The sequence below is a fragment of the Rhamphochromis sp. 'chilingali' genome (genome assembly GCF_963969265.1).
Source record: "Rhamphochromis sp. 'chilingali' genome assembly, chromosome: 2".
Classification (NCBI taxonomy): Eukaryota; Metazoa; Chordata; class Actinopteri; order Cichliformes; family Cichlidae; genus Rhamphochromis; species Rhamphochromis sp. 'chilingali'.
The window spans coordinates 53,307,528-53,335,371 of record NC_137930.1 but is presented as its reverse complement, the minus strand read 5'-3'; the positions used below and the strand labels follow the sequence as shown (position 1 = coordinate 53,335,371).

The 27,844-nt window shown below is 44.8% G+C and overlaps 1 protein-coding gene across 1 annotated transcript; it reads right to left on the bottom strand.

The window, feature by feature from the left end:
- Positions 1 to 397: 397 nt before the first annotated feature.
- LOC308391677 (filamin-C-like) lies at positions 398 to 24,371 on the bottom strand. The gene is made up of 46 exons (XM_080874342.1): positions 23,577 to 24,371; positions 21,050 to 21,298; positions 19,458 to 19,555; positions 18,169 to 18,319; positions 17,612 to 17,730; positions 16,066 to 16,143; positions 15,794 to 15,956; positions 15,505 to 15,705; positions 14,433 to 14,570; positions 14,141 to 14,267; positions 13,903 to 14,039; positions 13,604 to 13,797; positions 13,401 to 13,514; positions 13,158 to 13,301; positions 12,856 to 12,979; positions 12,422 to 12,582; positions 12,239 to 12,329; positions 11,942 to 12,111; positions 11,700 to 11,817; positions 11,351 to 11,613; positions 10,657 to 11,254; positions 10,316 to 10,489; positions 9,379 to 9,541; positions 8,893 to 9,221; positions 8,676 to 8,799; positions 8,352 to 8,508; positions 8,083 to 8,272; positions 7,963 to 7,986; positions 7,609 to 7,850; positions 7,407 to 7,506; positions 7,173 to 7,313; positions 6,920 to 7,048; positions 6,652 to 6,825; positions 6,367 to 6,531; positions 6,024 to 6,227; positions 5,790 to 5,942; positions 5,575 to 5,697; positions 5,206 to 5,454; positions 4,832 to 5,101; positions 4,590 to 4,727; positions 4,308 to 4,423; positions 3,296 to 3,428; positions 2,997 to 3,173; positions 2,670 to 2,888; positions 1,972 to 2,193; positions 398 to 1,042 (listed from the first exon to the last, which is right to left on the bottom strand). The coding sequence occupies exons 1-46, from the start codon at positions 23,950 to 23,952 to the stop codon at positions 855 to 857; spliced, it is 8,118 nt and encodes a 2,705-aa protein (XP_080730468.1). The 5' UTR covers positions 23,953 to 24,371; the 3' UTR covers positions 398 to 854.
- Positions 24,372 to 27,844: the final 3,473 nt, after the last annotated feature.

Genomic DNA, 27,844 nt, shown 5'->3' with positions numbered 1-27,844 from the left:
CTATGCTGCCATCTTGTGATTGCATCTGGACAAGTACAGGATGCAAACAAGGTGAACTCGAAGAGAAACCCTTTATTATTTATTTGACGCAACACTGTATCGTGATATCGAGTTAAAGGTAAATGAAGACCTTTAGGAGAGTCGATTTTAAATGTTGGTTGCACAGTCTGAAGTTTGCCGGGAAGAAAGTTTTCAGCTCTCAAATATCTAAAGGGCAGCTACTCAGCTGAGAGCTGCGGTGATCGAAAAGAAAAATCCTGAAAGCTGCTCAGACAGAGGAACCAGCAGTGGTCAGAAAATAGCTGCATGATGAAACTATGGAAATGTAAAACGTAAGAGATGCCTCTTGCAGAGCCCGCGAAGCATCTGCCAGCACAGCGTGAAATCAAATAAACCAAATCATTTTCATCTGGAAAGTTAGCAATTAAATCTTTATTAGGTCTGCAAAGACTTACCAAAAAAAAAAGGTTAATATAACAAAAAAAAGTCAATTTTGTCATTCTTAAATCATACAAAACCATACTGTATCACACTCTAAACACTGTTACTCTAGCATCTGTTTAACATTCGTGTACTTGTGCCATTTGGGGGTCGCTCAAGGACTTCTGAACCACAGTGCTGCCCCCACACCCGTCTGAATGTGGATGCATACCTGTGAGTGTACACGCACACATCATCTGAAGTTTAAACAATAATTTGGCACAATAGCTTCTTGCATGTTTAGTAGATTGTGATCCCTGCTGAAGAGCAAACAGCGGTGCCGGAAATGAAGCACTGAATGATGCATGCACATGAGGAGGAAAGCGTGGAGGGTCAAAAGGGATGGAGTCTTTTTGTCACTGTTGCTGTTGTTTTTATGGTACAGCCACTTTGTACGGGCTTCCTGGCACGTTATCGTCGCCCCATTTAACAATGACGGTGTAACTGCCCTTGTCCTTCACGGTATAGGTGACGTTATAGAGCTTGTTGCCCATGTGCTTGACGTAGACCTCCTCACAGGGAGCATGGGGTCCGTGCACGCCCACCATCAGCATGTTGGTACCTGGATGGAGCGGCAAGAGGGAGATTTAATGATAGTGGTCTACAAAAGCTGGTGGTTGTGCAAGTTTAAATATTCTTTTATTCAGCCAATGAAAAGAAAATGTATGATGTCAGAGAGGTTTCCTAAAATGACAAAGTAACAGAGAAATATTCCTCGTTTCTGCAGTTCATCATGACCTCTGTGATCACATTGTCTTGTGTTTTTTATACATTTTTATACTCTTTTCAGGAAATTAGACTTTATGTTTCTTGCGTAGCATTAAATATTCGAATATTACACTAAGTTTGCAGCTGTCTGCCGAAAGAAAATGAGCAATTTAACATTTACCAGCCATCTATGATGATGATGTTAACAAATTATTTGGTTGAGCCCGAAATAAGTGAGGGAGGTAGTGTAAAAAAATATAGAGAGCTTTGATTGTATCAGAATTTTAGGTTTTTATGATGATTTATTAATGTATTAATCCCTGACTCTCTTCCACAGTTTGTCTTTTGTCTTTTCTTCCTCCCTTCACTAGCAGCCGGTCACAGCATATGGATGCCCCTCTCTGAGCCTGGTTCTGCCGAAGGTTTCTTCCTGTTAAAAGGCAGTTTTTCCTTCCCACTGTCACCAAGTGCTTGCTCATAGGCAGGTGACCTGATTGTTGGGTTTTCACCTTAAAATATAAAACACCTTGAGGCAACTGTTTTGGGGAATTGAAACTAAATTTGGACTTTTATATTGTGAAATATGTAAATCCAGATCCCACTCATTCACTGCATAAAAAACCTGAGATTACTGAGGTCATAGCAGCTTAAAACTACGTGTTAACATACAGTTACAGTGTGAATCATTTAATAAACCTCACTTTGGTGTCTGTATATACCAGTGCTCAAATCCTGCTTTTTTTCTGTATTCACGCAAAATATGTTCGATCTCTATCGCCTCACCTGCTGTGCTGCAGTCGACAGTAAAATTGTTTTTCTGCCCAACCAAAGCCTTGGACAGCCCTGTTCCACGACAAACCACCTTGCTAGCATCTGACGTCATTTTGGATGAGGTGGTAGAAGAGGAGGAGCTGTAAGCACCACCCACTTTGGATGTTTTGGTAACCGTTTCGACCAAGACGGAGGAGGTCTCGTGGAGGCTGTGTCCCCCAGAAAGCCTCGGGCCTGCGGGAGAGAGAAAAAGAGAAAGAGAAAGAGAAAAAAAAAGTTATCTCCAGCCATCATGGCTTAATCCAGACATTACATAACACACTGGGTATTGACAAAGATATGAGGGAGGAAAAGCTGCTGTTTATAGGGAGAGTTTTTCCTCAACGGAAACATTCAAGGAAGCCCAAATTGGAAAAGATTTTATACCACTTTCAAATAAAGTGAACTTTCAGGGACTCTTGGGAGTTGTTTTCAAACTTGAAAGCATTTTTATGTAACACTAATAAAAAAAAATGGGAATGTTTTTTTTCCGTCAGCCAGTGACAGGAATATATTGCTGCAGTGCAAGAGAAAAACAGCTTTTATCTAAGATGAACACGGAGAAGCACACACGTGGAAGACGTGACATTTTCATTACTTCTGCACTTTTCAGAGATGCACTTATCTCTCAATCGAAGACCTATCATGCAGATATATACTGTCAAGCACACCTGTTATTTTGGCTTTGAAAGGGCTGCCCACTATGTGCTGTGGCCCGCCGTATTTGATGGTGATGAGATAGTTGCCGGGTGCCATGGGTGTATAGGTGATCTTATAGCCTTCAGGACACTCCCGACAGTCCATCTTGACCTTGGACGGCCCGTCGATGTTGACCGACAGAGTGCCGGAGCCTGCGTTACAGGTTTTGACCACAAACTCTGAGGGTACACCTGTGAGAAGAAAGATGCAGATGTTTGAAGGGCTTCCCCCTTGTTGCAATTGTGCAAGAATATTAACAATAGCAGGAGCACATGGTGGTGAATGGCAGTGAAATGCACCTGTGGTTCCCCCTTGCAGTCCAGGGCCATGTGCAGTCACCATGCCAGGGTCTCCAATAAGCCCTGGATCTCCCACTCGCACTTTGAATGGGCTCCCAGGAATGTGGCATCCATTGAACTTGACATCTATGGAGTGAACTCCGTTCTCTCGTGGAATGAAGCGGATTGCACTCTTGTCTAAAAACACAAGAGGAGACATTTCTGCTCTTATGCTCACAGATGACGCGTTGAAATGAAAAAACCTGAGTTATCTCTGTTGTGCAGCCTACTTAATGCTAAAAGCTGAGGGTGGTGCATACCGCTGTCAAGCTCGGTGACATAGCATTCCTCAGAAGAGCCAGAGGGGGTGTGGACTTTGGCATCAACCACACCTCGGGCGCTGTTGCGCTGCACCATGAAAGATGCCTCTTGGTTCACCTTCAAGTCTTTCTCCTGCAAAAGACAGGTAATAATAGGATCACAAAATGTGTGTGTGTGTGTGTGTGTGTGTGTGTGTGTGTGTGTGTGTGTGTGTGTGTGTGTGTGTGTGTGTGTGTGTGTGTGTGTGTGTGCGTGCGGCCCACACATTTAGGGACACAATGTGTGTGACTCATCATGCCTGAACGAGAATAGATAGAGCATTTGCGTGTGAGAGGCAGAAAAGGTCAAAGATTACAGCGAGGCGTTTAGCGTTTTTTGCCCCACAGATGGACAAGAGGTCCTAGCAGACAGAGATAGCGTGACATTTTAAATGCTGCTGTTGCACTTTACCTGCCTTTTTCATTTTCTAGTGCGAGAAAAAGTGCTCTGAAGTGGCATTTCAGTTAACTAAAAATACATGGTTTTAGCATCGTTGGCAGCTGTTACGGAGACTATGAAAGCAAATAAAACAACATCTGTCTGCCACTGACACCGATATCGTGAGCTGTCAGAGGTATCTTTATCTTCAGCTCACAATTTGCTTTCTTGCTTTCGCTCAGACGGAAACACAATCACAGCAGAGCAACTGAGTGCTCACATAGCACAGCTTGTGATGCCCCACATTACAGAGGGACAGTTAATCCAGCCCTTCATCACTCGCCAGCATCACAGTATTATATTCATGGGTACTGCTCCAGCGCTGGCATTCAATTACACTTCAAGGGCAAAGTGCTTTTAGAAAGATCTGCAACCAATCGCACATTATGTCACATGCCATCTGCTATTCTACCTTGATATTCTGTGATTGCGTATCTATTTTGTCTGTGATAGCTGCTGAGACAAATAATTAATGTGACTATTGACAGCTGCGTATGTGTGTGTGGAAGTGTGCATATGTGTGCGAGAGCTAACCTGAAGGCTTGTGACAGTGAGCCTGCGGGCCTCGTCTGACAGTGTAGCAATCGGAACGATGAAGGGGCTGTCAGGGATGTGCTCGTTGTTGAACTTGATTGACACCTCGTAGTCACCTGGGGAGGCAGACAGGTTATTTACTTCCACCATCAAATGAAGTGGAGGAGGCTCACAGGAATTACTGAAAAGCTTAGCAGCTCAGAAACAAACACACACACACGAGTCGCACTGCTAAAACATGCATGAGGAAAATACCACGGCTGTGTGTGATAGAAGTTCTACCTGGTTCTTTCACTATATAGGAGACACCGCAGGAACCATCTTTTCTGTCCTCAAATGAGATTTCAGCCTTGCTGGGCCCCTCCACGGCAATGGACAGGCCACCAGCACCTGCCTCTCTGGTCCAGATACTAAATTCAGCTAAAGATGATAAAGTAAAGGAGAATGTTAATCTTAAGGAAGAAGAATGTCAAAACACAGTCATTCCCGTTAACAGCATGGCTGTTTACAAACAGGAAACTCACAAGGCGCTCCAGCAACGCCTCTCTCCAGCCCGGGACCGCCTGCGCGGACCTTGTGTGCTCCACCCTCCCCCATGGGACCCACGGTGAACTGGAAGGGGCTACCGGGGACGTGCTGGCCTCTGTACTTGACGTTGACTGTGTGGGGTCCGATTTCCTGAGGGATGAAGCGCACACTGTAGGTGCTGCTGCCTCCATCCACGATGTCGGCGTCCACTGTTTTCCCACTGGGGCTGGTCACCTGAGCTGTCATGGCCTGGGAACCACTCTCAACTGGTAAAACGTCAGATCAGAAACAATCCAGGATATATATAATAGGCATAGAGTACATCGGTGATTTAGCAGGCAGCTAAAGCTGGATTCAGAGCTAGACTCACCCTCAGGTCTGGCAGTGATGCCGGCGAAGCTGCTGAGACTCTCTCTGCCTAGAAAGTCTCCAAAAACATCTCTGAATGGGCTTCCTCTTCCTCCCACCTGAGTGCTCTCCTCCACTCGTACTTCCCTCTTGGTCTCTCCACCGCGGATTTTGCTGATCTCTGTGCGTTCGGTGCGGGTGTAAGTGTGGCTGCTGCGAGTGAATGTCCTCGTTAGCCTCTCCTGAGCTGAAACCATCTGGAACCAGTTTCCTAGAGCAAGGAAGAAGCAGTGAGAGTATAAATGTAAAAATACCGTAGCTTCATTTATTTAAAATCGCTCCCCGTTGTTCCTCTGCTCTCTAACCATTTCTAACTGGCTTCTGTGCTCACCTGGGATCTTAAGGTTAAGACCGCATGTGCTTCCCACTGACGCAATGGATGAGGCCTGTCTCTTCCTAGTAATACTCTCCTTGATCCTTCCCTCTCCGGTCACCTTCACTGTGAAAGGACTTCCTGGAAAGAACACGCACACACACATATGCAGATTTAATTCATTTTAAGATAAAAAAATATCCTCTTTTTTTCCCAAAGTAAAAGATTCTAACCTGGGATGTGCTTTTCTGCAAACTTGATGTTAACAGTGTAACTTCCAGGCTCTGTTGGGCAGTAGGTCACCCTGCAAGTCCCATCCTCCACATCTTCACAGTTGATGTCCACTTTGCTCGGACCCTCAATTGACAGTGCCAGACCTCCGTAACCTAGGCAACAGATTTGACTGTTTATTTGCTTCTTTTTTGTAAAACTATGTCTGTGTGTCATGTACCATTTAAAAAGCATACCTGCATTCCTAGTATCCACAAAGAATTCAGCCATTTCAAAAGTGTGTGCCTCCACCAGGCCTTTACCGAAAGCCTTCACCCTGCTGGCCTCACCAATCTCTGACTGGCCAACCATGATTTTGAAAGGACTGTTGGCCACATGCATGCCATTCTTCCTAACGCTCACTTCATGCTCACCAACCTCCTTAGGAGTGAAAGAGATGCCTGTGGGCATAAAAAGAAGGGTCAGAGGAAAGAAATTCAATGCGACCAACCTGGGAAAAAAAGCCTAAATCCGTCAGGTGAATCTTATCAATCTTCTACTCTTCTTAGTCTTTGTGTAACAGGAAAATTAATATCCCACCGAGGTGTCTGTTGGGCAGTCTCTTAAGTAGGCACGGCTCTTCGTTGCCAGATGGGGCTCTGATACTGGCAGTCAGAGAGCTCAGATCAGTTTCTGCGATCTTTAGGGACACATCGGCCGCTGTGCCGACATTCAGCTGGGATGTTCTGGTTATGGAGTCATCCCCTTAATTAAAAAAAGAGATGATTTAGATCTTTGTCGAGCCATAAATGCAAGTGATAGTTTAAAGATTCAATATATACATCTATGTGTATAGTGTATACATATTATAATGTACTTCCTTACCAGTGATCTTGGCAGTAAAGGGACTGCCAGGAATGTGCTTGTTGTCAAATTTGACAATGATATTGTAGTCTCCAGGTGCTGTGGGCAGGTAGGACACAGTGCAGGTGCCGTCTTTGTTGTCCTTGCAGGTGATCTCAGCCTTGGAGGGGCCCTCCACTGCTAGCGACAGACCACCTGAAAGGGACACAAAAAAAAAACTTCCGCTATGTATTTTTTCTTTTCAGTTGTCTCATAAATATCACTAAAAAAAAAGCGTATGTTCTGCTACCTTCTCCTGCATTCTTCGTGACCACTGTGAAAGTGGCAGCCTTGTTGACCATGCCATAACTCAGACCTGGGCCATAAGCAGTCACCACTCCACTGTTCACTGCATCCACAAAGAACTGCAGAGGGCTTCCTAAAGAGTGCATAACCATCAGCAACCAGTGATTAATACTGCATTTTATATTTTTAAATCTGGAGCAAAATTAATCAATAGCACTAAATTCCGATCCATCCATCCAACATGGTGTGCTGCTGACCTGGTATGTGGTTTCCATCATATTTGATGTCCATTTCGTGCAGGCCTTTCTCCGTGGGCTGGTACTTAATAGTGATTGTGCCATCCTTATTGTCAGTGATGTGTGGGCGAGCAGTCTTGCCAGAAGGCATCCGCACTTCACCTGCAGAGGCAAGACGGTTAAATGTCAGTGACCTAAAAAATAAGATATTTTGTGGGCATGTGTGTGCAGACTTTTTGTGTGTGTTTGTCACACCTGTGATTTCGCCTTGCTGTGGTGTGAAGGGGACGAGAAAGTTAACGGGACGGAAGAGAGGATCCACAGTATCCCGGGGAACGACTGGCTCATTTGTGGCCTGTCAAGGAGCAAGAAAAAATGAACTGTTGGTTTCATTCGACTGAATGTCAGTTTAAAAGCACACAGAACTGTGGCAGCTAGCGAATAATCCTTTACTCACCATCACATGGAAGGGGCTTTTAGGGATGTTTTGTCCCCCAAAGCGGATGGTAATTACATATTTCCCAGGTTCAGGTGCTGTGTAGTAAATGTCAAAGGTGCCATCGTGGTTTTCCACCACATCCATGTCCACCTCCATCCCCTGTGGGGTCAGAACCTTGCAGGTCACCTTGCCTTTCCCAGCAGCCTTGGCATCCACTGTTATAACTGTATCCTCAGAGGTCTGCAGCTTTTGCAGACTTGCTGTTAAGGACAGAGAGGAAAGAAGGATAAGTGGTAAAATGTGCTGCATTGATTCCTGTAAAGTCTTCCAGCAGTGCAGTGCAGATATAAAAGCAAAGCTTTGGATACTCACACACGCCGTGTCCTCCAATAGAAACTGCGGAAATAAAAAAAGAGCATGATGGTTAAAAAAACATGAACATTAAATTAAAATTGCTGATAATATTGTTATTTATCATAAGTATTTTCCTACCTGTGACGCGACATTTGCTGGCATCTCCTGTGGGCAGAGACTGGATACGGTATGGGGAGTAAGGGATCTCATCTCCTCCATATTTAATGGTGATAGTGTAGGGGCCAGTAGAGTCAGGCACATAGGAGACCGTGTATGTGCCATCCCTGTTGTCCTGGATGGTTGCATTCTTTGGCTTTCCCTCTGGGTCCTGTGACCAGACATTTCATGTTATTTTACATAGTGTCTTATTGTTTAGAAAATACTGTGTAATAGGAAGGAAAACCTACCAGAATCTGCACAGTGAGCAGTCCCTCTCCAGCGTCACGAGCATCAATGGTGAACTCAACAGGCAAGCTAGCGGGCACACCTTTGGTATCGAGACCAGGGCCACTGGCACGTACTTTACTGGCGTCGTGCCCAGGCTGAGACATTACCTTGAATGGACTGTTGGCGAGGCCAGTAGCAAATATAATTACATTTTCAGTGTGACAAAAAGGTAGAAATGGGACACAAAAATGTGTTTAGCGCTTCTAAATCCAGACACAAAGAGCAGAGATTTAAACAAGACATCAAAACAAATTGCCTGGATTACTCTTATACTCAGACTCTACCTGTGTGGGACTTCCTGGTCAGCATATTTGACTGCTACAGTGTACGGGCCATCCTGGGCTGGAGTGTAGTGAACTGTGTGGGTTCCATCACCGTTATTCTTCACACCAACAGGCTCCACGGTCCCTAGAAATAAAGACATGCCACATAATTACTGCTATTTGTCACTCACTTGGTGCATTAATGACAGTTTTTCTTATTAATAGAGCCCATTCACACCTGTTGGGCCATAGAGTTTGACATCCAGTGGGGCCTGTCCAGCCTTGGTGCAATCCACAGTGAAAGTCTGAGGAACATGGGCTCTCACTCCAGCGCCCAGACCTGGACCTGAGCACTTTACTTTGCTGGGATCCACGGGATCCTTAACTGGCACACGGAACGGACTGCCGGGGATCGGGTGACCTCCGTAGTTAATATTCACATCGTAGTCTCCAGGAGTGAAGGGCACATACTCCACACTGCAGCTGCCATCTTTGTTGTCCTTGCAGGATATTTTTGCCTCTGAGGCTCCTTCGATGGTCAGACCCAAGCCTCCTGTACCAGCACCCCTGTGACAGAAGCAGACAATTTAAAAAATGTTCACACTGGGGTTCTAATATACTCTCTCTCTGTGTTTTATCCACAAAATACAGAAAAAGAAAAACATTTTAAAGAACATGCAAATATTCTTTATATTCTTTTGTCTTATATGTGGTTCAGCAGTACCTGGTCTCCACGGTGAAACAGTTTGGTTTGTTGGTTATTCCTCCCTCCAGACCCGGTCCAAAGGCACGGACCCGGGTTGGATCACATCCCTCCACCACAGACACTCTGAAGGGACTCTTAGGCACCGGCGCGTCATTATACAGCACTTCAATCAGATGCATCCCTACACACAAACGAATACATCACTTACAGGTCTGACGCCAAACCTCTGTGTCTGCTTGTTTTTAACACAAGAATATATATATATATATATATATATATATTCTGTTACTGCTTCTTAAATTATGGGCCAGACAAATTCCCTTTTAGGTAGGTAAACATCTGTTTATTTATAAAAGACACTATCAAAAGCGCAGACGCTCGGGTGAATGTACAAGGCGTTACATCTGTTCCCTATTCATTATTCTGTTACAACATTTTTCTGACAGAGCCCTCTCAGTAGGCCTACACACCAGATTCCCAGCCACACTGCTGTGATATTAGAGCATGTCTGGTGGTAGAGAAGTGCTCTGTGATATCTTTGCTTTGTGCTATAGGTCTCTATTAATATCCCCTGTCATTCCCCTGCTGTACTGCTGTGTGCAGGCAGCCTTCAGCACACATACATACCTGGTTAAGAGCTTCTGTGCGCACTATTTATAAAACAGAGCCTGTCTGACTCTCTGCTTCCCTGCTCTCTGCCCCTCACATCATTGCACCACTGCATCATTCTGTATTTATACCCCCCTCTCTCTCTCACTCGCTCTTTCTTTTCCATCTCTTTAGCTTTATTCCCAAATGGCGCCCAATGCAAGCAACTGTTAGCGATTTTTTTCTGTCTGTATGAACTCTTTCACATGCCCTGTCCATGTAAAATCCTCCATTTATCTGCATCGGGTCAAATCTGGACATTTTTCACCACAGTTTATGTATGATCTAACATAATGACTGCTCCTACCATCCTCGAACGCCGTATATTCCACTCTGTAGGTGCCGTCTCCCTTGTCAGTAATGTAGGTGTCTGTATTGGTGCCAGAGGGGTTGATAATGTCAACCTTCACGTGATTTCCTCCAACCTTGTTGAGGGCGCGCGCATCCACAATGAAGTGGGTTGTGACTTCTCTGAGAACACCTAGAGAAGAAAATAGGCCTTCAGGTGCTGAGATATTAGATATCTTTACTAATACTTATTTCTGGGCAGTTGGCATATATGTTAAGGCGGTAACGACCAATAAAACAAACCTTTATGTCTATAATGTAATGCAGTGATTTATTTTGAGGTGATTTTGTCATGTGTACCTCTGGGCTCCACTCCAGGCCCGTAGACGAGAACACCCGTGGTGTCAACAGAGGGCTCGACCTGCAGGACCTTTGGAAAGTGGGGAATCACGTTTCCGCCGTACTTGATCGTGATGGTGTGTGTGCCGTGGAAGGGTGGGATGTATGTGACAGAAAAGGTGCCTTCAGCCGTTTTCTGGATGTGCACTTCCGCCTTAACCCCAGTCTCTGACACAATCTCGATAGTGAGCTCGCCGTCGCCTGCTCTGGTACAGTCCACAGTAAAGGTCGCTGGTTCACCCGCCTTGGCCCTCTCTAGACCGGGCCCACTAGCCGTCACCTTGCTGGGGTCAAAGGCTGGGCGGACTGCAGCTTTGAAGGGAGAGCCTGGAATGTGCTGCTCTGCAAACAGGATGTTGATGGCGTACTCGCCGGGCTCAGTGGGCAGGTATGCGACTGAGCATGTGCCGTCACCGTTGTCTTGGCACTCAATTTTTGCCTCGCAGGGACCTTCCACCGTGAGGCCGAGCCCACCTGCACCAGCTCCTTTTGTGTCAATAGTGAATGGAGCTGGTTTACCCACAACCCCCCCCTTCAGACCTGGGCCGAAGGCTCGCACCTGTGATGCAACAGTCAAGTTAGTTTGCGGGAGATGGTAGAGAAACATGTCTTCATACATAGTGCAGAAATCTATACAATTTTCATGATCTTTTACCTTTGATGGATCAGCAGGCATTACTGCTTCAACCCCAAAAGGGCTTCCCATCACAGGGTTCCCATCATAGCTGACATCAACCTTGTACTGCCCCTCTTCTGGGGGAATATACTTCACACTGTGAACGCCTTTGGCTTTGTCTGATTCCAGCTTGCACGGGATTGGTCGGCCAGAGGGCGAGGTCATCTTCACACCTACGTTGCCCTGCCCACCAGCGTCCTTTGTGTTAACTGTGAACTCCTGATCCTTTCCAACCTCCACTTCTGCATGAAAGAGCACAATAAATTTACATAAAACATGTAATTATACAGTTAACTGGACTATAGATGTGTGATGGGTTATAACTTACTGGTATCTAATCCCTCCACTTTCACTTTTCCAATATCCATAGCTGGCGACACTGTGATGTGGAAAGGGCTCTTGGGAATGGGATCTCCTCCGTGAGTCACGGATATTGTCATGTTGCCCTAAAAAATAAATAAAAAAATTTAAAAAACACCAGAAGAAGAATGAGTATTTAATAATGCATGGCACTACTGTGAATAATTCCTTTTCTAATCTAACTGGACATCGAGCAGAGGTCCACTGTACCTGTTGAAGAGCCGTGTACTTGACAGTGTAGGAGTAATCGTGGTTATCGATGATCTCAAAGTCACGAACTGCCTCTCCTGGGCCTGACGCAGCAAAATGCACCTCAGGCTTGGCCTTGCCAGCTCCCTTTGTGTAGATATTGAAGTGGGTTGGAGTGCCCACCTCCACACCTGAAACGCACATGCGTCTTGTCAAATTGTTCTATTACTTTGTATCAAAGCTAGAGCATTAAAGCAATGTAACGGAAGTGGTTGCGAATGTAAATACCTATACAGTGTAGATGTCACGAAAGCTCACCTGTCTTGTTGAGGCCAGGCCCTTCTGCTCTCACCTTTCCAGCATCGTGGGAAGGATCCACTTTCACTTTGAACGGACTTACTGGAATTTCCTGGGGAATACAATTACCAAGTAATGAAAATGAAAACTACTGATAATTTTACGGCCCGGCCCCCTCAGCTCAGGCAAAAACTGTTTTCTTACCTGATCTGCAAACAGCACCATGATGGTATATCGGCCTGGACCGGGTGGAGTGTACTTGACAGTGAAGGTGTCATTGTCATTCTTGATGATGTCAAAGTCGATGTCAGCCTCGGCAGGCCCAACCACCCCCGGGGCGCATTTTATTCCAATGCTGATGTCCCCTAACGGTGCATAACAATGAGCACAGTTCACAAAGGTTATTTAAAAGTTGAGCGTGTGAATATATTGAAGCAGTCACTCAACTCCTCTGGCTTTATTTATAAAATACTGTCATCCATTTCAAATAAATTCAGCTTCACAGATTCACTTATTCTTCTCTTTCTGTGCTCTACATTTTTTTTACATTTGCATGGTGCAGCACTAGTTTCTTTAGGGTCGACTAAACTTAGGAGTGTTTTTGTAACCACCCACATCATCTCCTTGTTCAGGCTCACCTTGCCCAGCCTCACTGCAGTCCACAGTGAAATATGTTGGCTCGTTAGCCTTGAGCCCCGTCTTCTCTACTCCGGGCCCATAGACCTTGACTCTGTCTGGATGAGACCCCTCTCCAACCAGCACCTAATGAATTCACAGTGTACTTGAAGCAGATGCAATTGATTGAAGTACAACCACTGCAGTCCTCTTATTTTGTCTATATCTGGTGAAGTATCATCCTATTAAATAGACTTAATTTCGAGAGCGGTATAAAGTCATGTGTGCGCGCGTGTGTGTGTGTGTACATCTACAAGTCTCTTACCCTGAAGGGGCTGCTGGGCACATTGACCTCGCCCCAGGTGATGATGATGGTGTGTTTAATGGGCTTGACAGGAGTGTATACACAGTGAAATGTGCCATCTCCCCTGTCAGTGATCTTGATGTCTATGGTGGAGCCTTCAGCATCCTTAGTGGATACAAAATCTTGTCAGGTCTGGCTTGTACACCCCACATGAATATAAGTGACCCACTCCTATGAATGCAAAACAAGGATTCCAGGCCATACCTGTGCGTAGATCTTGAGTTGACCCTTCCCAGCCATGCGGGCGTCAACAGTGAATTCGGCCGGTTTGTTCACAATGACACCAGTCGGCTTCAGGCCTGGACCATAAGCTTTCACCTTGAAATACATTATTTGGGATGCAGTTGAAGATCTCGGCGATGTGATTTGTACTTTCTCAGTTTATAAGTGATATCAGCTAGAATTACCTTTTCAGGGAAAACATCATTGGCTGCGGGCAGAATGTGAGCCATGAAGGGGCTGTCCTTGATGTCTTCATCGTCACAAATGACATGGACAGCATAGTCACCGGGCTCGGTGGGCCAGTAGCGTACGTCACAGGAGCCATCGCCCTTATCATCACACTCAATTTTAGCTTGTGATGGGCCTTCAATCGAGAAGCCTGAGAAAAATGAAGCATTCACACGTATAAAGCTCAGATTTAAAGCACTGAAGAATGGTATTACTTTTCTTTCATAAGAGCTTGCATAACCTGCACACATCTTACCCAGCGTTCCAACTTCAGTGCCAATGGCCTCTACCACAAAGTCAGCAGATTTTCCCACCATGCCAGTCTTCAGACCAGGACCCCAGGCCCTCACCTTCTGAAAACCTGCCTCCGCACCCACCTGAACTTCGAAAGGGCTGTGGCACACAAGAAGAAAAAGAAGTATACACAATATTACCTGGCACAAATGTGATCGCGCATTATTAATGAATCGCTGAAGGCAACAATAGGACCCTACCTGCGTGGGATGGGCTGGCCTCCCCAGGTGATGGTGATTGTGTATTTACCAGGTTTAAGGGGGTAATATTCACACTCATACACGCCGTTCCCCACATCTCGCACTTTCACTTGCTCCTCTGCTCCAGCTGAAAAGGAATAATATCAGCTCAGACGCATTTTATGCATTTCGTTTTGTTGTTTAGTGCCGTATCATACGCGTATGTGAATGCAGACAAAGGGCCCAAACAAAGGAAATCATTCTAAAAATGCACGAGCAGGAGTGATGCAGAGAACAGAGCTGTCTGACTCACTTGGTCCTTTGACTGAGACGCTCAGTGCACCGCTGCCGGCTCCCTTGGTGAAAACTTTGAAGTCTGCAACCTCCTTTACTCTCACACCTGTAGGCTGAAGCCCTCTGCCAGTAGCTCTGCAAGCGTTTGGGTTTATGGCTGAAAGGAATAACAACAAGTGTGAGAAAAATATTCAGCAGCAAAAAAAAGCAGAGTAGCCAAGAGCTGATTGCAGCAATGTTAGTAGCAAATTCCAATTGAAGTGTTGAAGTGGGATTCCACAAATGTTGACAGACTGAACCTGTAAATGAGAATGATGCTTTCTGCAGCACAAATTTCAGTGCAGTGCTGCACAAAATATTGACACATTACGGGGCATCAAGGAAGCATCCGGCAACATTTCAGTCAGTCACTCTGAAATGTTGAGGGCAGGCTTTGAATGGAATATTGGCTGAGGCAAATGCAGCCATGATGAAAACAAACATGTCGACAGCACAAGCACAGATATTTTAAGAGAGAGGAGCAAAGACAGGCAGGAAGTGGCTGAAATTCTAACTGGGAAAAACTGCAAACTATGTGTACAACACTGCATTTCCTCTCTCTCTCTCTCTCTTTCTCTCTGAACATGACTAAACCACCAAGCTTCAGGACACGGGACGATAGAGCAGGCGGCCAAGCATGGCATAAAGCCACGGCACCAAAAACTCAGAGGAAAGCACAGAGGGGCATCTGCAGGGCCTGGCGCACAGGATTGCACTGTGTCAATCTGGCTAGGCAAGAGGCACAAGCTCCTCCAATGAGACAATACTAACTTGGACGGTCAGGTTTTGGGGGAGGAGCCCCCGTCGCACCCTTCGCTCCAGGAGGGGTGCGCACTGACTGAGGAGTTATCGGCAGTGGCGCTCCCTTGGGAGGAGCAACAGTTGGAGCTAGAAATGACAAATAGGAAGGATTATGGACTTTACAGGGTGGCTGTTTCCAGGATAAATAAAGTTGACTGCAGACTGTGATGGATTGATCAACGCGACACTTACAGCACGGTAAGAAATCAGATTTGTGTGACACTAATTTACAACACAGACAGATGGCTCACCCTCTGCGATGTTGACAGTAAAAGGGCTCTTGGGGATCTCCTGGCCTGCGAAGAGCACATGAATCTTGTGAGGGCCCTCCAGAACAGGACGATAGGTGCAACGGAAAACACTGTCCCCTTTGTTTTCCAGGATGAGCTCCACCGTGTCCTTTTTGCCTTGAGGATCGACGATGACCACACTGACATCGCCATTACCAGCACCTACGTTTGCCAGAAAACCATTGATTATTGGAGGACTGTTGTTTTCTATATGATTTCAGTAAGCAGTGGGTGTTTTTTTCATGCTTACCAGCTGTGTAGATGTCAAAGTATGTGGGTTTGTTTGCCACATTGCCTGTGGGCTCCAGACCTGGTCCCCTGGCCTGGACTTTGCTCGGGTCCCCTAAAGCTTTTGCCACATTCACTGTGTACGGGCTCTTGTCAATGTCCTGGCCTGCAAACAACACTTTCACCTAATGTTGAAGGAAAAAACAAGACAAATTGAATACAGAGTCCGTTTTATCCTGTCGTGACCGTGTTTATAGTTAAAACACATAATAAATATTGCCAGTGGGCTCTCACCTTGTGAACTCCCTCAACTTTAGGAACATAGGTGACAGTGTAGGTTCTGTTTTTGTCATTGTTGGGTTTTACTTTTGCCTGAAGAACAAAAAAGTCAAAGTGAGAGACATTTAGTCAAAGATGAGCCAATTTTTTTGTGTTGTTGCAATGGTCACAATGTAATATTCATAAACTGTATATAAAAGCTGGCCATATCTTCAATTTCTGAAAAGTGACACCAATGTGTCTGCCTTCAACCAGCGCTCTTTCTGATTACTAGAGGTGGGAATACCCATACAACCCACGGTACTCAGCATATTGCAGTTATTAGTATTTTGCAATGGATGATTAGGATAACGGTTAAAGCTAAGTGTGTCCAGTGTTTGTTGTGTGCATTCGAGCTGATTCAATGTAAGTTTACTCAGCTCGCATCATCTCAGGATGGTGGTGTATGAGATGAGCCCTCTTGCTCACTGTATTTCCAGGGAACTTAAATGTATTTGATAAAATATCGAGTTTTTTATCGACACAAAGTTGCCAGACAAAATATTTTTCCCTGCCCCTACGACCTACTGTTCTGTCTGCTATGAGTCCATATTCAATTCAGTTCAATTTTATATACACCACAACAGTTTCCTTAAAGTGCTTTATATTGTAAGGTGGAAACCTCAACATTCAGACAACCCTCTATGAGCAAGCCCTTAGCGACACTGGCTGGAGTGAGGGAAGGGAGACGGGACAAGGACAGGACAGGATATGGGTGAAGTCACTGTAGCTACACCCATCTTTTATATACAGTCTATAGTCAGATTAGGCATCTACAGAGTTAGAAAATCTTGCCTTTCCAGAACTGAGAGGCATGACAGGCTTTACACTTCTCCTTGATTAATCACGCTTACTGCCTGCTGCTAATGCTTGTTAGTGATTTCCACGTACGTGTGTATAATACTGGCTGTCGTGTGTTATTCCATTTGACAGTTTCACCTAACTACACCAGGAACATCGTTCCTAATTTGCTTTGGCATGTTGACAGTTGTATACAGACAAGCAGTAGAAAAAATCTCACAGAAGTGACAGAACTTCCACGGAAAACTAAAAATATTTCCCATCTATGTTTTTCTGCTGGGATGCAGCTTTTGTTTTGGTCCATTATGATGAGACGCAGCAGTAGTCATACACAACACCCATTTTTTTGGTTTCAAACCAATGCCCCAGTGTCACCTGGATTAGGTCATTTCTGGGCTGACAAAGTGAGGTCTAAATTTAGCATTAGGGTTAATAATTCAATAATTTGACTGATAATGGCACTAAAGAAAATGTAAACCTACAGTTTGGTACCCTGTACCTTTTTCCTGAGGGCATCATCTCATACTCGTTATGAAGGATGTGATTTTTGTCCTTAGTAATTTTCAGAGCCTGCTTTATCACTGACTCTTCAAATACCTCCTGGAGGGATGATGAAGGGGGCATGCCAACTATCTTTCCAGCCCTTTAATCAAATTTTGAATTTGGGGCTCTGAGCTTGACGAGCTTGCCAAACAACCCTTGGGTATCATGTATGACTCGCCTCCTCTTTGTGTCCCTCTGGATCCTCCACGTAGACCAGGACTTCACCACTGCCAGCTTCCAGAGTTTCCACAGTGAACACAGCTGGTTGCAGTACCTTGTTTCCATGAGGCTCAATGCCTGTGATATAAATATAGAAACACGAGGCATGTTTTTTCTTTCTCATCAGAGCAAACAAATAGGCCCCTCTAGATTACAATTATCCAATTAATATAAAGCATTGAGCTTACATTGCTGTGCAAGGCAGGCAAATGCAGTGAGAGTACAGAAAATAAATTTTTTAATGCAATCGGATAAAATATGAGTTTCTTTCACAAAAGCTTGGGGCAATGCAACACTTACAGACAACCAAATGCAACAAAGTGATGCACCACCAAAAAAGAAGTATTAAAAGGTTTCCCTGAGGGAACACTCTTGTGTTACTGCTAAATTATCTATACAGTAACAGTACCTAGCATCACTGTTTTCAAGACTGAGAAGGTGAACATTCATTATTCATGTCATAGTACTTGTACGAACTGTTGTGAGCTGTTCATTCATTCATGTTGGGATGCCCACCTGGTCCATAGGCTTTGGCCTTGTTTGGAAAAAGCTGTCTGGGCTTGAGAGGAGCTCCAGGCTTCAGTTTTGCCTTAGGGAACTGAGACAGGTAGGTCATCACCGAGTGCTCGTCCACATCTGGGTCGACAATTTCCTCGGGGGCAATCACCTGAAGCGTAGAAATCGGCCAGCGTTAAAGCGGTTAGTCACACAAACTGGCTGACCTTTTCTGTGGGAAAAATTTGGTGTTCATTAAAAAACTGTTTTCAATTACAGACGACACGGTTTCGCTTTTAAGCAAAGACCACGATGACAGCTGTGACCATAAAAAGACAGCACGGCTTTATTTATGTCTTAATTAAACATACTGTCTTTTTTGCAACAAGGGTTTTGGGTTACTCTTTATACACATTTGCCTTATTAAGTATAGTGCAGTGGGATTTAATGAGGATTAAAACTTATTTATTCCCTTCACCCCTGCTCCTCTCCACCCCTTTAGCACTTGTTTGCCTGTCTATCACACACTGGCACAAAGCCCTGCGCCACACTGGTTATATTTAACCTCAGGACAGCAGGGTTAAGGATTGTTGCCCTCAATAAGCCAGCAAGGGGGGGATTTATTCTGAGCCAGACCTCTCCCACATCTCCTTAACAACACCACAATGGAATCCAGCCCCCAGCCCTGCAACGCCATGACATACAGCCCCTGGCTATCTCACCAATGCTAAGCCTCATGGAGAGTAACTAACCCTGTGCCTTAGACAAACAAGTAAACAACGCGCACGGTGCACATTTCAATACGGAAACTGGGTCTTACAGACGGGACTGAAAATATCGCACACTTCACATTGTTATTCTGATGAACGCAGGCATATTTACACCTCAGTTTCAGAGGCTGGCTCGGAAGGTGTTAAGAAATCTCACACCTCCACAAATTCACAAAATGAAACTCCTACACACTCACTTACTAAGAGCTACAATAAACTAAATGGAAATATTAGACCTGAGCTGGGTAATAAATATTTCATGGCATCCTCCAGCATAATCTCCCTGGAAAAAACTTTGGTCTCTTTATAGTTCTGTTGTTTTTCCCCCCACTTCAGTGTTGCCTTCCATGTGTATGAGATCTGTTTGCATTTGCAAATTAGGCTTCGGTTTAATCTGCCAGTAGTTGGTTTGTTCTCTCTGAACCTATGTCCCATGAGTATAGCTAAGTTGCCAATCAGAAAACTGAAGAAACACTCTTGCTTTTCATGTTGCATTGTTTCATGAGATCAGCCCCACCCAGCGTCTATCATGCATCTTACCTGTGGCACACCCAGCCAGTCATCAGCCTGTTGCATGGCTTCTCTGGCATTCTGCACAGGCTTGTTTGGGTCCCAGTCTGCCCAATCCGGACACAAACCTGACAGGACGCAAAAAGGCAATTTAGCTCTGGAATGACTGACGTAGGCGGTGTTAAACTGCACATGGTATAATAGGGCCATTTGGGTTGTCACTACTATCTCTCCAACACCTCTAACTACAACAGCGACTGACCTTACCCGCACTTCTGCTCTACAATCTCTCAGGACTGTTCAAAAGAAACAGCTTCGACAGACGCAGTGGCTAGCCTGCTCTGTGCCGCTAATGCCTAAATTGGATTAGTGTTGGCAATGGAGTGGCCACTCACTCAAAAGGCCCACGCAGGCACACCACAGAATACCATTATCCAATTAGTATGGACAAAGAACTATTGTATTAACAGGGTTGAGTTTACATGTGTCTAAAAGCAAGTTTTTTTCAGCACAACGCAAAATAAACCTTTATAAAAATGTCACGTGAGAGATGTCAGGGAGTTCCTGCTACCATGCTACTCTTGATGCTTTTAAGCCATGCCGTAAAGGCCATTTTAACACCAAAGGAGAAAAGAGCATCTATGCTTTAGTTGTATGAAAACTGGACAGTAACAGAAACTGTAGCTAACTGCATGTCAAACAGGATATCCTGTTGTTCAAGGTCAAGGTAACTAATGAACCAGCTCCTTGTACTTTGGGACGTGAAGTGGAAGCAGAGCCTCTGTGTTTTGGTTTTTCAGAACAGAGCTAGTTTCATCAGCTACCCTGCTGTATTTCGCTGACAGGACCTTGTATGGTCAGTGTTGCAGCACAGTGTTTGAAAGATGCGTCTCCCCAGATCAATGGCTCATGTAAACACAGTTAAACATGGTGTTGTACACTTCTCTTGCTACTCCTCCACCTTTCGCTCTGTAAAGCACAGCTAGAAGTGGGTTCTCTAGTGTTCATTGCTGGACACAGAAGCCTTAACTGGCAGAGATTCACATTGCGGCCTTGTGGTCTTTGGATCTGTGGCTTAGGCACCTCCCTGTGACAGATTATTCTGCATTTTGATGCAGGGCCAAGCATCCCCCTTGACAGAAGAGGAGGAATGATGCCCAAATTTGGGGGTGTTGTGTAGCAGCAAAGCTATAAACACTAAAGCTGGGCCTGGGCCTCAGGGCCTGATACAGTGAGGTTGAAGGCTTCAGTGACTGTGGGACAGCTGGCGGGGACATCCTCCGGTCATCAGCAACCTCTCTGCAACCCCATGACACTACCTGTTCTCCAGAGACAGATTACACTGGCTGACGTCTGAATCTGAAACGAGATGCGTGTTTGTGTGTGTGTGTGTGAGTGTTAGACAGAGAAAGAGTAAGAGAAACCAGGCCCCGATTTCTAAATGAGGAGACGAATTCTCCTGAGGAAGTGATAGCGTTTCAAATGGGCACATGCCCGACCTCAAATTCCACTAAGAAAAACTGCCACGCAACAAGCCTGTCAACAGACGCTGTGCATATTCTGACTCAGCGCTTGCACGACCTGACCTGTAGAGTCAGTCGATGCCACTACAAGCTTCTTACCAGGGGCACAGTTGTCAACCAGAGCTCCCAGGGCTTTGCCATCCCGCCAGTCACGGTTGAAATTGTTGATTGGCAGCTGAGGCACCTTGTTCTGTATCCAGCCCAACAAGCGCTGCTTCGGGGTCAGCTTTTTGGCCTCCTCGTCGTCCTCGTCATCCCACATGGGCATGGAGATGGAGTAGTGGAGGATGAGAGTCCAGATAAGACCCAGGATCAGCTTTAGATTCCCATCCACAATGGCTTTGCTATCTGTAGTTGGACAACAGTGACAGCGGAGTTCATGAGGATTTAGAACTTGCTAAAAAAAATCAACACGATAAACTTTCAATCTCTGTTTTCATGCTTATGGGCCATCCTGATAAGATACTAGATAGATTTTAGGATAGTAAGATGTAAGCATAAGTGTAATCTATCAAATAGTGCTCCCCTGGCATTCTGCAGAGTTGACCAGGCTATTTTGGGTAAAAATATAAACAATGATGATTGACTGCTGAGAAGACAAGAATCTAATGCTCTTCCCTGTCCCCCACCACTCACCCCACCCCCCAAGTCCCTTTCTCTCAGACAGCTGTCTGGCTGAGGACCCCTGACAATCTGTCATCCAGTCACAATGGTAGTCTGAAGATAGTGACAGCTGAGGATATGTGGAAACGGATCCCTCTCTGCATAAATACCACTTGGATTTCAATTACCTCCTGAACTTGTTGCGCGAGAGTGCGATAAATCAAATAGATGGAGATTAGATTCATTGACAGTTAGCGTGCGGCTCATTTCCTGAAGTTCATGACGGGAAAGTTTGTCAAATAGCTCCCGATAACATCCACTCTAATTTTCGAACTTCAGCCATTTAAGCCAAATAACCTCCGACGAGAGGCAGGACTTTAATGTGTAATCGACTAATCTCATTTGATACACCCCACTTAATTCACCGAGGCTTTAATAACGAGGCGCCTCTGATGCCAGTTGTTTATCACAAGAGCGTTTTATTGAGACTCTTCTAACTTTTCATAGATCTGCACCCCCCGACCCCCCTCTCCCCCCCCCGTCAGAAGGCAGTGTTTGATGTGTCGCTGTCTGACTGACAGAAGCAGGTGGCACAATGTGGCACAGTGTGGTTTTGATCCCGCTGTGTCCGGCACCAGCGTGGTCAAAGAGACAGCCATCAAATGGCATCTAGTTACACATGGTGACACATGAGCATCTAAGCCCGAGGTGATTTGTTTTTTTATGTTATTTTATATTTTTCTTTGTGTCTCTGGGTCACTGTAATGAGGCTGAGACATTATCTCGAGACGGCTGCAGTAACCCCATAGCGCTGCATGAAGGGAGATGGTGCTAGGAAGCAAAATGCCAGGGCTGTTATTATCACGCCCTGTTTCTGTCAAAGCAGTCTGACCTAAAGTGTGTCTGTACAGCTGCGACAACTGTGCCAGACACACACCACCATATTAACTCCTAGACACAATATTCAGGACATGTACTCTGCTAGACTTTGAGGTAATGCCTGTGATTGTGGCCTGTTCTTCCCTGTGATGAACAGAACTCCTGTGATTTGAGAGATGAGTGTTTTCCCCCGGTGTCATCGCGCACACCCGTAGTGCTCTTTCATTTGGACACGCTGTGGCCTTCACAGTCCAACGGCCAAAGCTTCAGATATGCCAGGAATTTCACTCAAGTGTGTGGCAAGGATCATTAGACACCAGAGCACAGAAATGTAATAAATACTCTCATTTATAAAACACAGGGTTGTCTACTGTCAGTATGGTGAAGCCATATGTCATCTTAGTTTTCATTTAGACCTAAAATTCTCCTCCCTGTTTGTTAAATATCTTTAAGAGGTGGCTTTCTGTTCACTCTGCTGGAGAAAAGTCTTTCTATTATGACCCTGTCGACGTGACAAAAACATCCACAAATCCACAACAATTTATTGTACCTTCAGCTCTCTGCAGCACTGTCTGATCCTCAAATCCCACCACAGTTAATCCTCACCTCACATACATTGCTGATGGCTCTGGATAGAAATTGGCTATCAGTAGAGAGCCTCTGTGAGTTCTTTCTGAACCTTGACCTGACGGAGACAGCTGCCTGTGTGTCCGTGTGTGTAGCTGCTGTCCGCATGTATGAAGTGTGTCATTCTCATTAGCGCAGTCCTACTGAATTTCCAGCCCGTAATTTACCACACTGCTGCAGTGCGAGTAAGCAAAAGTAACAGTGTTGAGGCGCCGGGTTTTGGCCCTGGCACAAGTTAATGACCTCAGTGGCACCTCCACAATAATTTTCCAGTGAGCTGGTGACCTCTCTCAGCACTGCCTTCAAGGGGCCTGCAAAAGCCATGTTATTGCTGACTGACACCTGGCCTGATAACATACCAAAATAGAGTGTGTTTGCCATGGTCCTCTGTATGTTTTAGGATCTAGGCGACATAAATTTCTTTTTCATAACTTGTTCCTAAGTAATAGTGGCCTGTTAGGGTTTTAGGACAACAGTGAACTTTCCAAACAGCTAATAGAGCCCAAGGCTGGCTTACCTATTGAGACCAGTTTGATATGTTCTCTGTCCAGGAACTCTAGTGCCACAGAAACATTTTCCAGTTTCATCTGACGGAAGTTGGGTCTGTTGTGGTGCTTTCTGTACATTTTCTTCTGGCTCAAAACTTCCAAGAGCGAAATGAGCTTCAGCCCATCACTAAAATCCTTCTGCAAGTCGGTGACGGTCTTGTTAACGCACTTGAGGTGCTCGTTGCACCACCTGGTGAAGGTGTTCTGCTGGATCTTCTTCCACGGCGCGTCCTCGGCCAAGTCCTTCTCCGTGGCGGGCATCTCGTCCTCCTCCTCTTCCCCGAAATCAGTGGCCTGGTAGTACTGCGGGGGCAGCTGGTCGTCGCCGTAGTTGGTGCTCATCATGATGGCTTTTTCCGCGTCCACTTTTATACCTCGGTGACACTTGTGTGTTGAATTGTGCGCAAAAAAAGAAAAAAACTTTAGCGGCTCGGTGGCAAGCGCGCTCTCGCGGAGGAAAGTTCAAACTCGGATGAGTTACACACAAAAAAAAGCAGCTTAGAGATTTTTCGGATGTACGTGCGAAGAAGCCTCTGGTGTCAGTGATGGATTAAATGATCCGAATCACAACGTGCAAGACAGCTGGTCGTCTGTTTTGTTTTTTAATTGGCACCCTCCTGATAAGTCGTCCCTTTTAATATGGCCCACGGGGGGAAAGAATGTCGCTTTTTCAAGTTTCGTGGCAGGTGAGCTGGAACAGCACCGTTAAGAGTTCCCTCTGTTTTAACTTGAAAGTCGGGTGAGGAGAGAGATGGGTTTATAAAGGACCCCCCGGGCCACGTCACCCAGCGTCTGTGATCATAGTCTATTTGCTAATCCACGCGGATAACGGGAGTCGGTTTACGGGGAAGATGGGCCAGTGATTGGTCAGACATTAGGCAGCGCAACAGTTGTGGCATGCTGCTTATTTTTAGGCGCTCCTATTTGGGCTGTTGAGGGGGGGCGGCTGGGGCTTGCCGATTGTTGTGAATGTGTTATGCAGCTCGGGGTCCAAGTGGCTGAACCACTGAACTAAGAAAAGAAAATGAAACGTGCCCTGAGTGTCTCAATGGCTCTTTTTTTTTTCTAACGATACAGAAAAGTAGGGCTTTACATCCTGAAAGTCCCTCATTGTGGCCTGGGACAAAACATCTTAAAGGATGAGGTCACAGAGGTGAAGATGAAGTCGCTGCATTACGTGGGGTTGACTGCTATCTGCCACCACTGAGTGAAATACATCTGTGTGCAGGCAAGCAAAGCTCAGAAAAGCTCGTGAGATGATGGTTTTGAGTTATTGTCTCTCTCAGCTTTCAAATTTCAAATTTTAAAAGCCAACCCCTTTGTGGGTCAAGGTTATCCAGCTACATGAGTAGAGTTTCATCTCCAGCTCTGATCAGTGACAGCACGATATCAGCACCTGATGAACAGTGTGTTTGTGAGAGAGAGAGTGGGAGTGTGTGTGTGGACAGCATCAGCTCACTGAAAAATTGATTATCTGTATTCTAAATGAGTAGGTCAGAATAAACACCAGGCTTGCAGCGGCTTCAAGGATTGTGGTGGTGCTGTGACTCAGCACTGACATGGCAGTGACACCAGATGCCAGCACCAGCCTTGATGAAGTAGTGGGAGGTAAGTATAACTGTGACACATGCAGATGGCATTTACAAGATACTCAGTATGGACACAGCACGGGGTGCCCATGGTGATCTCCCACCTGCTAGTAAGATACCTTTTAACACTGTTGTTCCACTCAACAACGACGTGTTCCAGCGCTTCATATAAATGACATATGTTGTGAAGTTACTGTAAATTTGACATTTTCCTGCAGCTGAAAGAGTCAGAGCCTGTCAGGACCTCTCAGGGCTGACCACGAAGCACACCAAAGTGAGTTTGTTTCTTTCTGAACAGAGGATTTCTCTCCTTTATGATGGAAGCAAGGTGTCCCTGAGATACTGGAGTGTTACTTTACTCTGCTAAATCTATGGTGGACCATAGCACTGCAGGAGAAATGCACATTCTTTTAAGCTTCATCCAGAATATTGTCCAGAAAAGTTGTGTCAGTGGGTTTTACACAGGCACAGTGAACTGATACTTCAACTACAATCTTTAAAAAAAAAAAAAATTATATATATTCGCACAAATTACAACATCACTGAATATTTACACAGAATCAAATCATAATATAATAATTTTTTAAAATACAATTAAATAATGAATCAGAATTTACAGAAAAAACAGAGCACTATTCTACATTTTAATCACTAAAAACATTGCAAATATTCAAATTCTACAATGGTATTTCTTTAATTTGTTGGTATAAAGTGTCTTATTTTTGTTCAACTCCAGCTCCCATCTTTATAAGGAACTATAAAGAATGGTGAATAACTAAACTCAAGCAAGAACCGTAACACGGAGCAAGATCTGTTGACCTGGACTCTGTTGAGTTGGCATTATATCTCCACCAGATTGCCCATGGCTGCTATCACAGTCAGCGGTCTACCTTTTTTAATTAGCTTTTCCCTGTTAGTCTGTCAGGTGAATATATTAAATATTTAATAAGGGATTTGGGGTGAATTTGCAGGACAGATAGGCCTGAGGCCAAAGGCCAGCTGATTAAATTTTGCTGGATCTGACACTTCTTTAGCCCTAACTCTGAGCCAGAGCAAAATAGAAACCTGGTTCACAATCCGAAGTGAAATATTTTGAAACTTGGAAAAGTAATTTCATGTGAACCAAAAGTGAAAGACAGCCGTGCAGTGAAGGGTTTTACCGGCACTAGTTTTCTATAGAGCTGCACATGTAGGCTACTTTTAGATAATTGGATGCACTCAAACTCAGTAAACCATGAGCTGTGGCAGTGGAGTCATGAGTGTAACCTCTGTGCCATCTGTAAGGAAGCCATGTCTGTCAGCTTATGTCACGCCGTTGGAAGGAAGTTTATTAATATCCATACAACCCATGTAATGTGACGCCACCAGGGAGACTGCTCTTACTCAGGCTGGACTTATGTTTTCATGAATGGGATTCCGTAAGACCTTTATACCTTGTGACTGATGCCGAGTGAGGCCACCACCCAGGAAAAAATAAAGCTCTCAGACATCATGTGGGTCGGGTATATTTATTTTCTCAAGTCGTGTACAGTGCAAAATAGACCTCCGTGTAACAAAATAGCCACAACTATATTGAAAACAACAATGCTATCCAAATGTAAAGCAGTAAGCCGAGAAACACTGCAGTTACAGAAGCTCGTGAAACTATGATAACAGTCAGTATTCATGAAGGAAACTCAGAGTGAGTGACACATGAATCAAATCAGACAGTATTCTATACTAATGCAAGTAATGCGAATTCCATTTCTATTGTACGATTGATCCAACAGACACTGACAACATTTGCAGTCCAGCGGCACATTTTCTGTTTTCTTGTGCATATGCAGAAATAAAACTTGTCAGGCATTGCTAATGAAGGTTGAGGCTTCAGAAAAAACTTCCAATACGTTTCAGAAACTCAACAGGTTTTAAGAAACAGGAGTTGCACTTTCTGGCACCTACGGTCAACTGCAATCTAAACGCATGCAACGGCTACACCACCTCTAGACACGGAGGTACTGAAAATGGTAAGCGATGCTATCAATCCTCCTGAATGACATCACCATAAATAATGAACATTAAAATGACATATATTTCGGCTATCAAATATACGATGCTCTTTCAAAATAGAGTAGACTTTCTACAAAGCTAGTACAAATGGATTTAAGAAATATCTCTCCCATAGTACTATATGTCACATCTATATACATGAAATACAAAGAATCCACATAAACAACATAAATTATATATTTGTGCTTCTATGTTTTTCTAGCATGCCGTTTTCAGTTCTAAAAGATTTTTCACCAAGAAAATAACATATATCACAAATGTAAACAGAGTCCTGCCATAGATACATAAGTTTTTCCTAACTGATGCTTAGCCTAACTCGTTCTGACACTTTCTTATTTACATATTTTGGACCCATAACTGCGTCTGTAATGCCTTCGGAAATAGCTGTGCTCGCTCATTTCACTGCATCAGTGTTATAATCTGTCAATATCTGGATATCAACTGGTAGTAATCAGACCTGCAGGGGTTTTTCCCCCCATAAAGCATGTAGTAGGTAAAGCTGAAGGTCGACATTCTCACACTGTGTACCTTGAACAATCTGCAGTCGCCTAAAAAAATCACTAACAAAACACTCAAAAGCCAGTTTAAAGCCTTACAGA

Excerpts from the sequence above, each read along its gene's own strand:
- LOC308391677 (XM_080874342.1), bottom strand. The coding sequence starts at position 23,952 with ATGATGAGCACCAACTACGGCGACGACCAGCTGCCCCCGCAGTACTAC. Across the intron at positions 17,731-18,168 it reads GGCCAAAGCCTATGGACCAG|GCATTGAGCCTCATGGAAAC; the intron begins GTGGGCATCCCA and ends TTTATATCACAG. Across the intron at positions 14,268-14,432 it reads CGTCTCAGTCAAAGGACCAA|CTGGAGCAGAGGAGCAAGTG; the intron begins GTGAGTCAGACA and ends ATTCCTTTTCAG.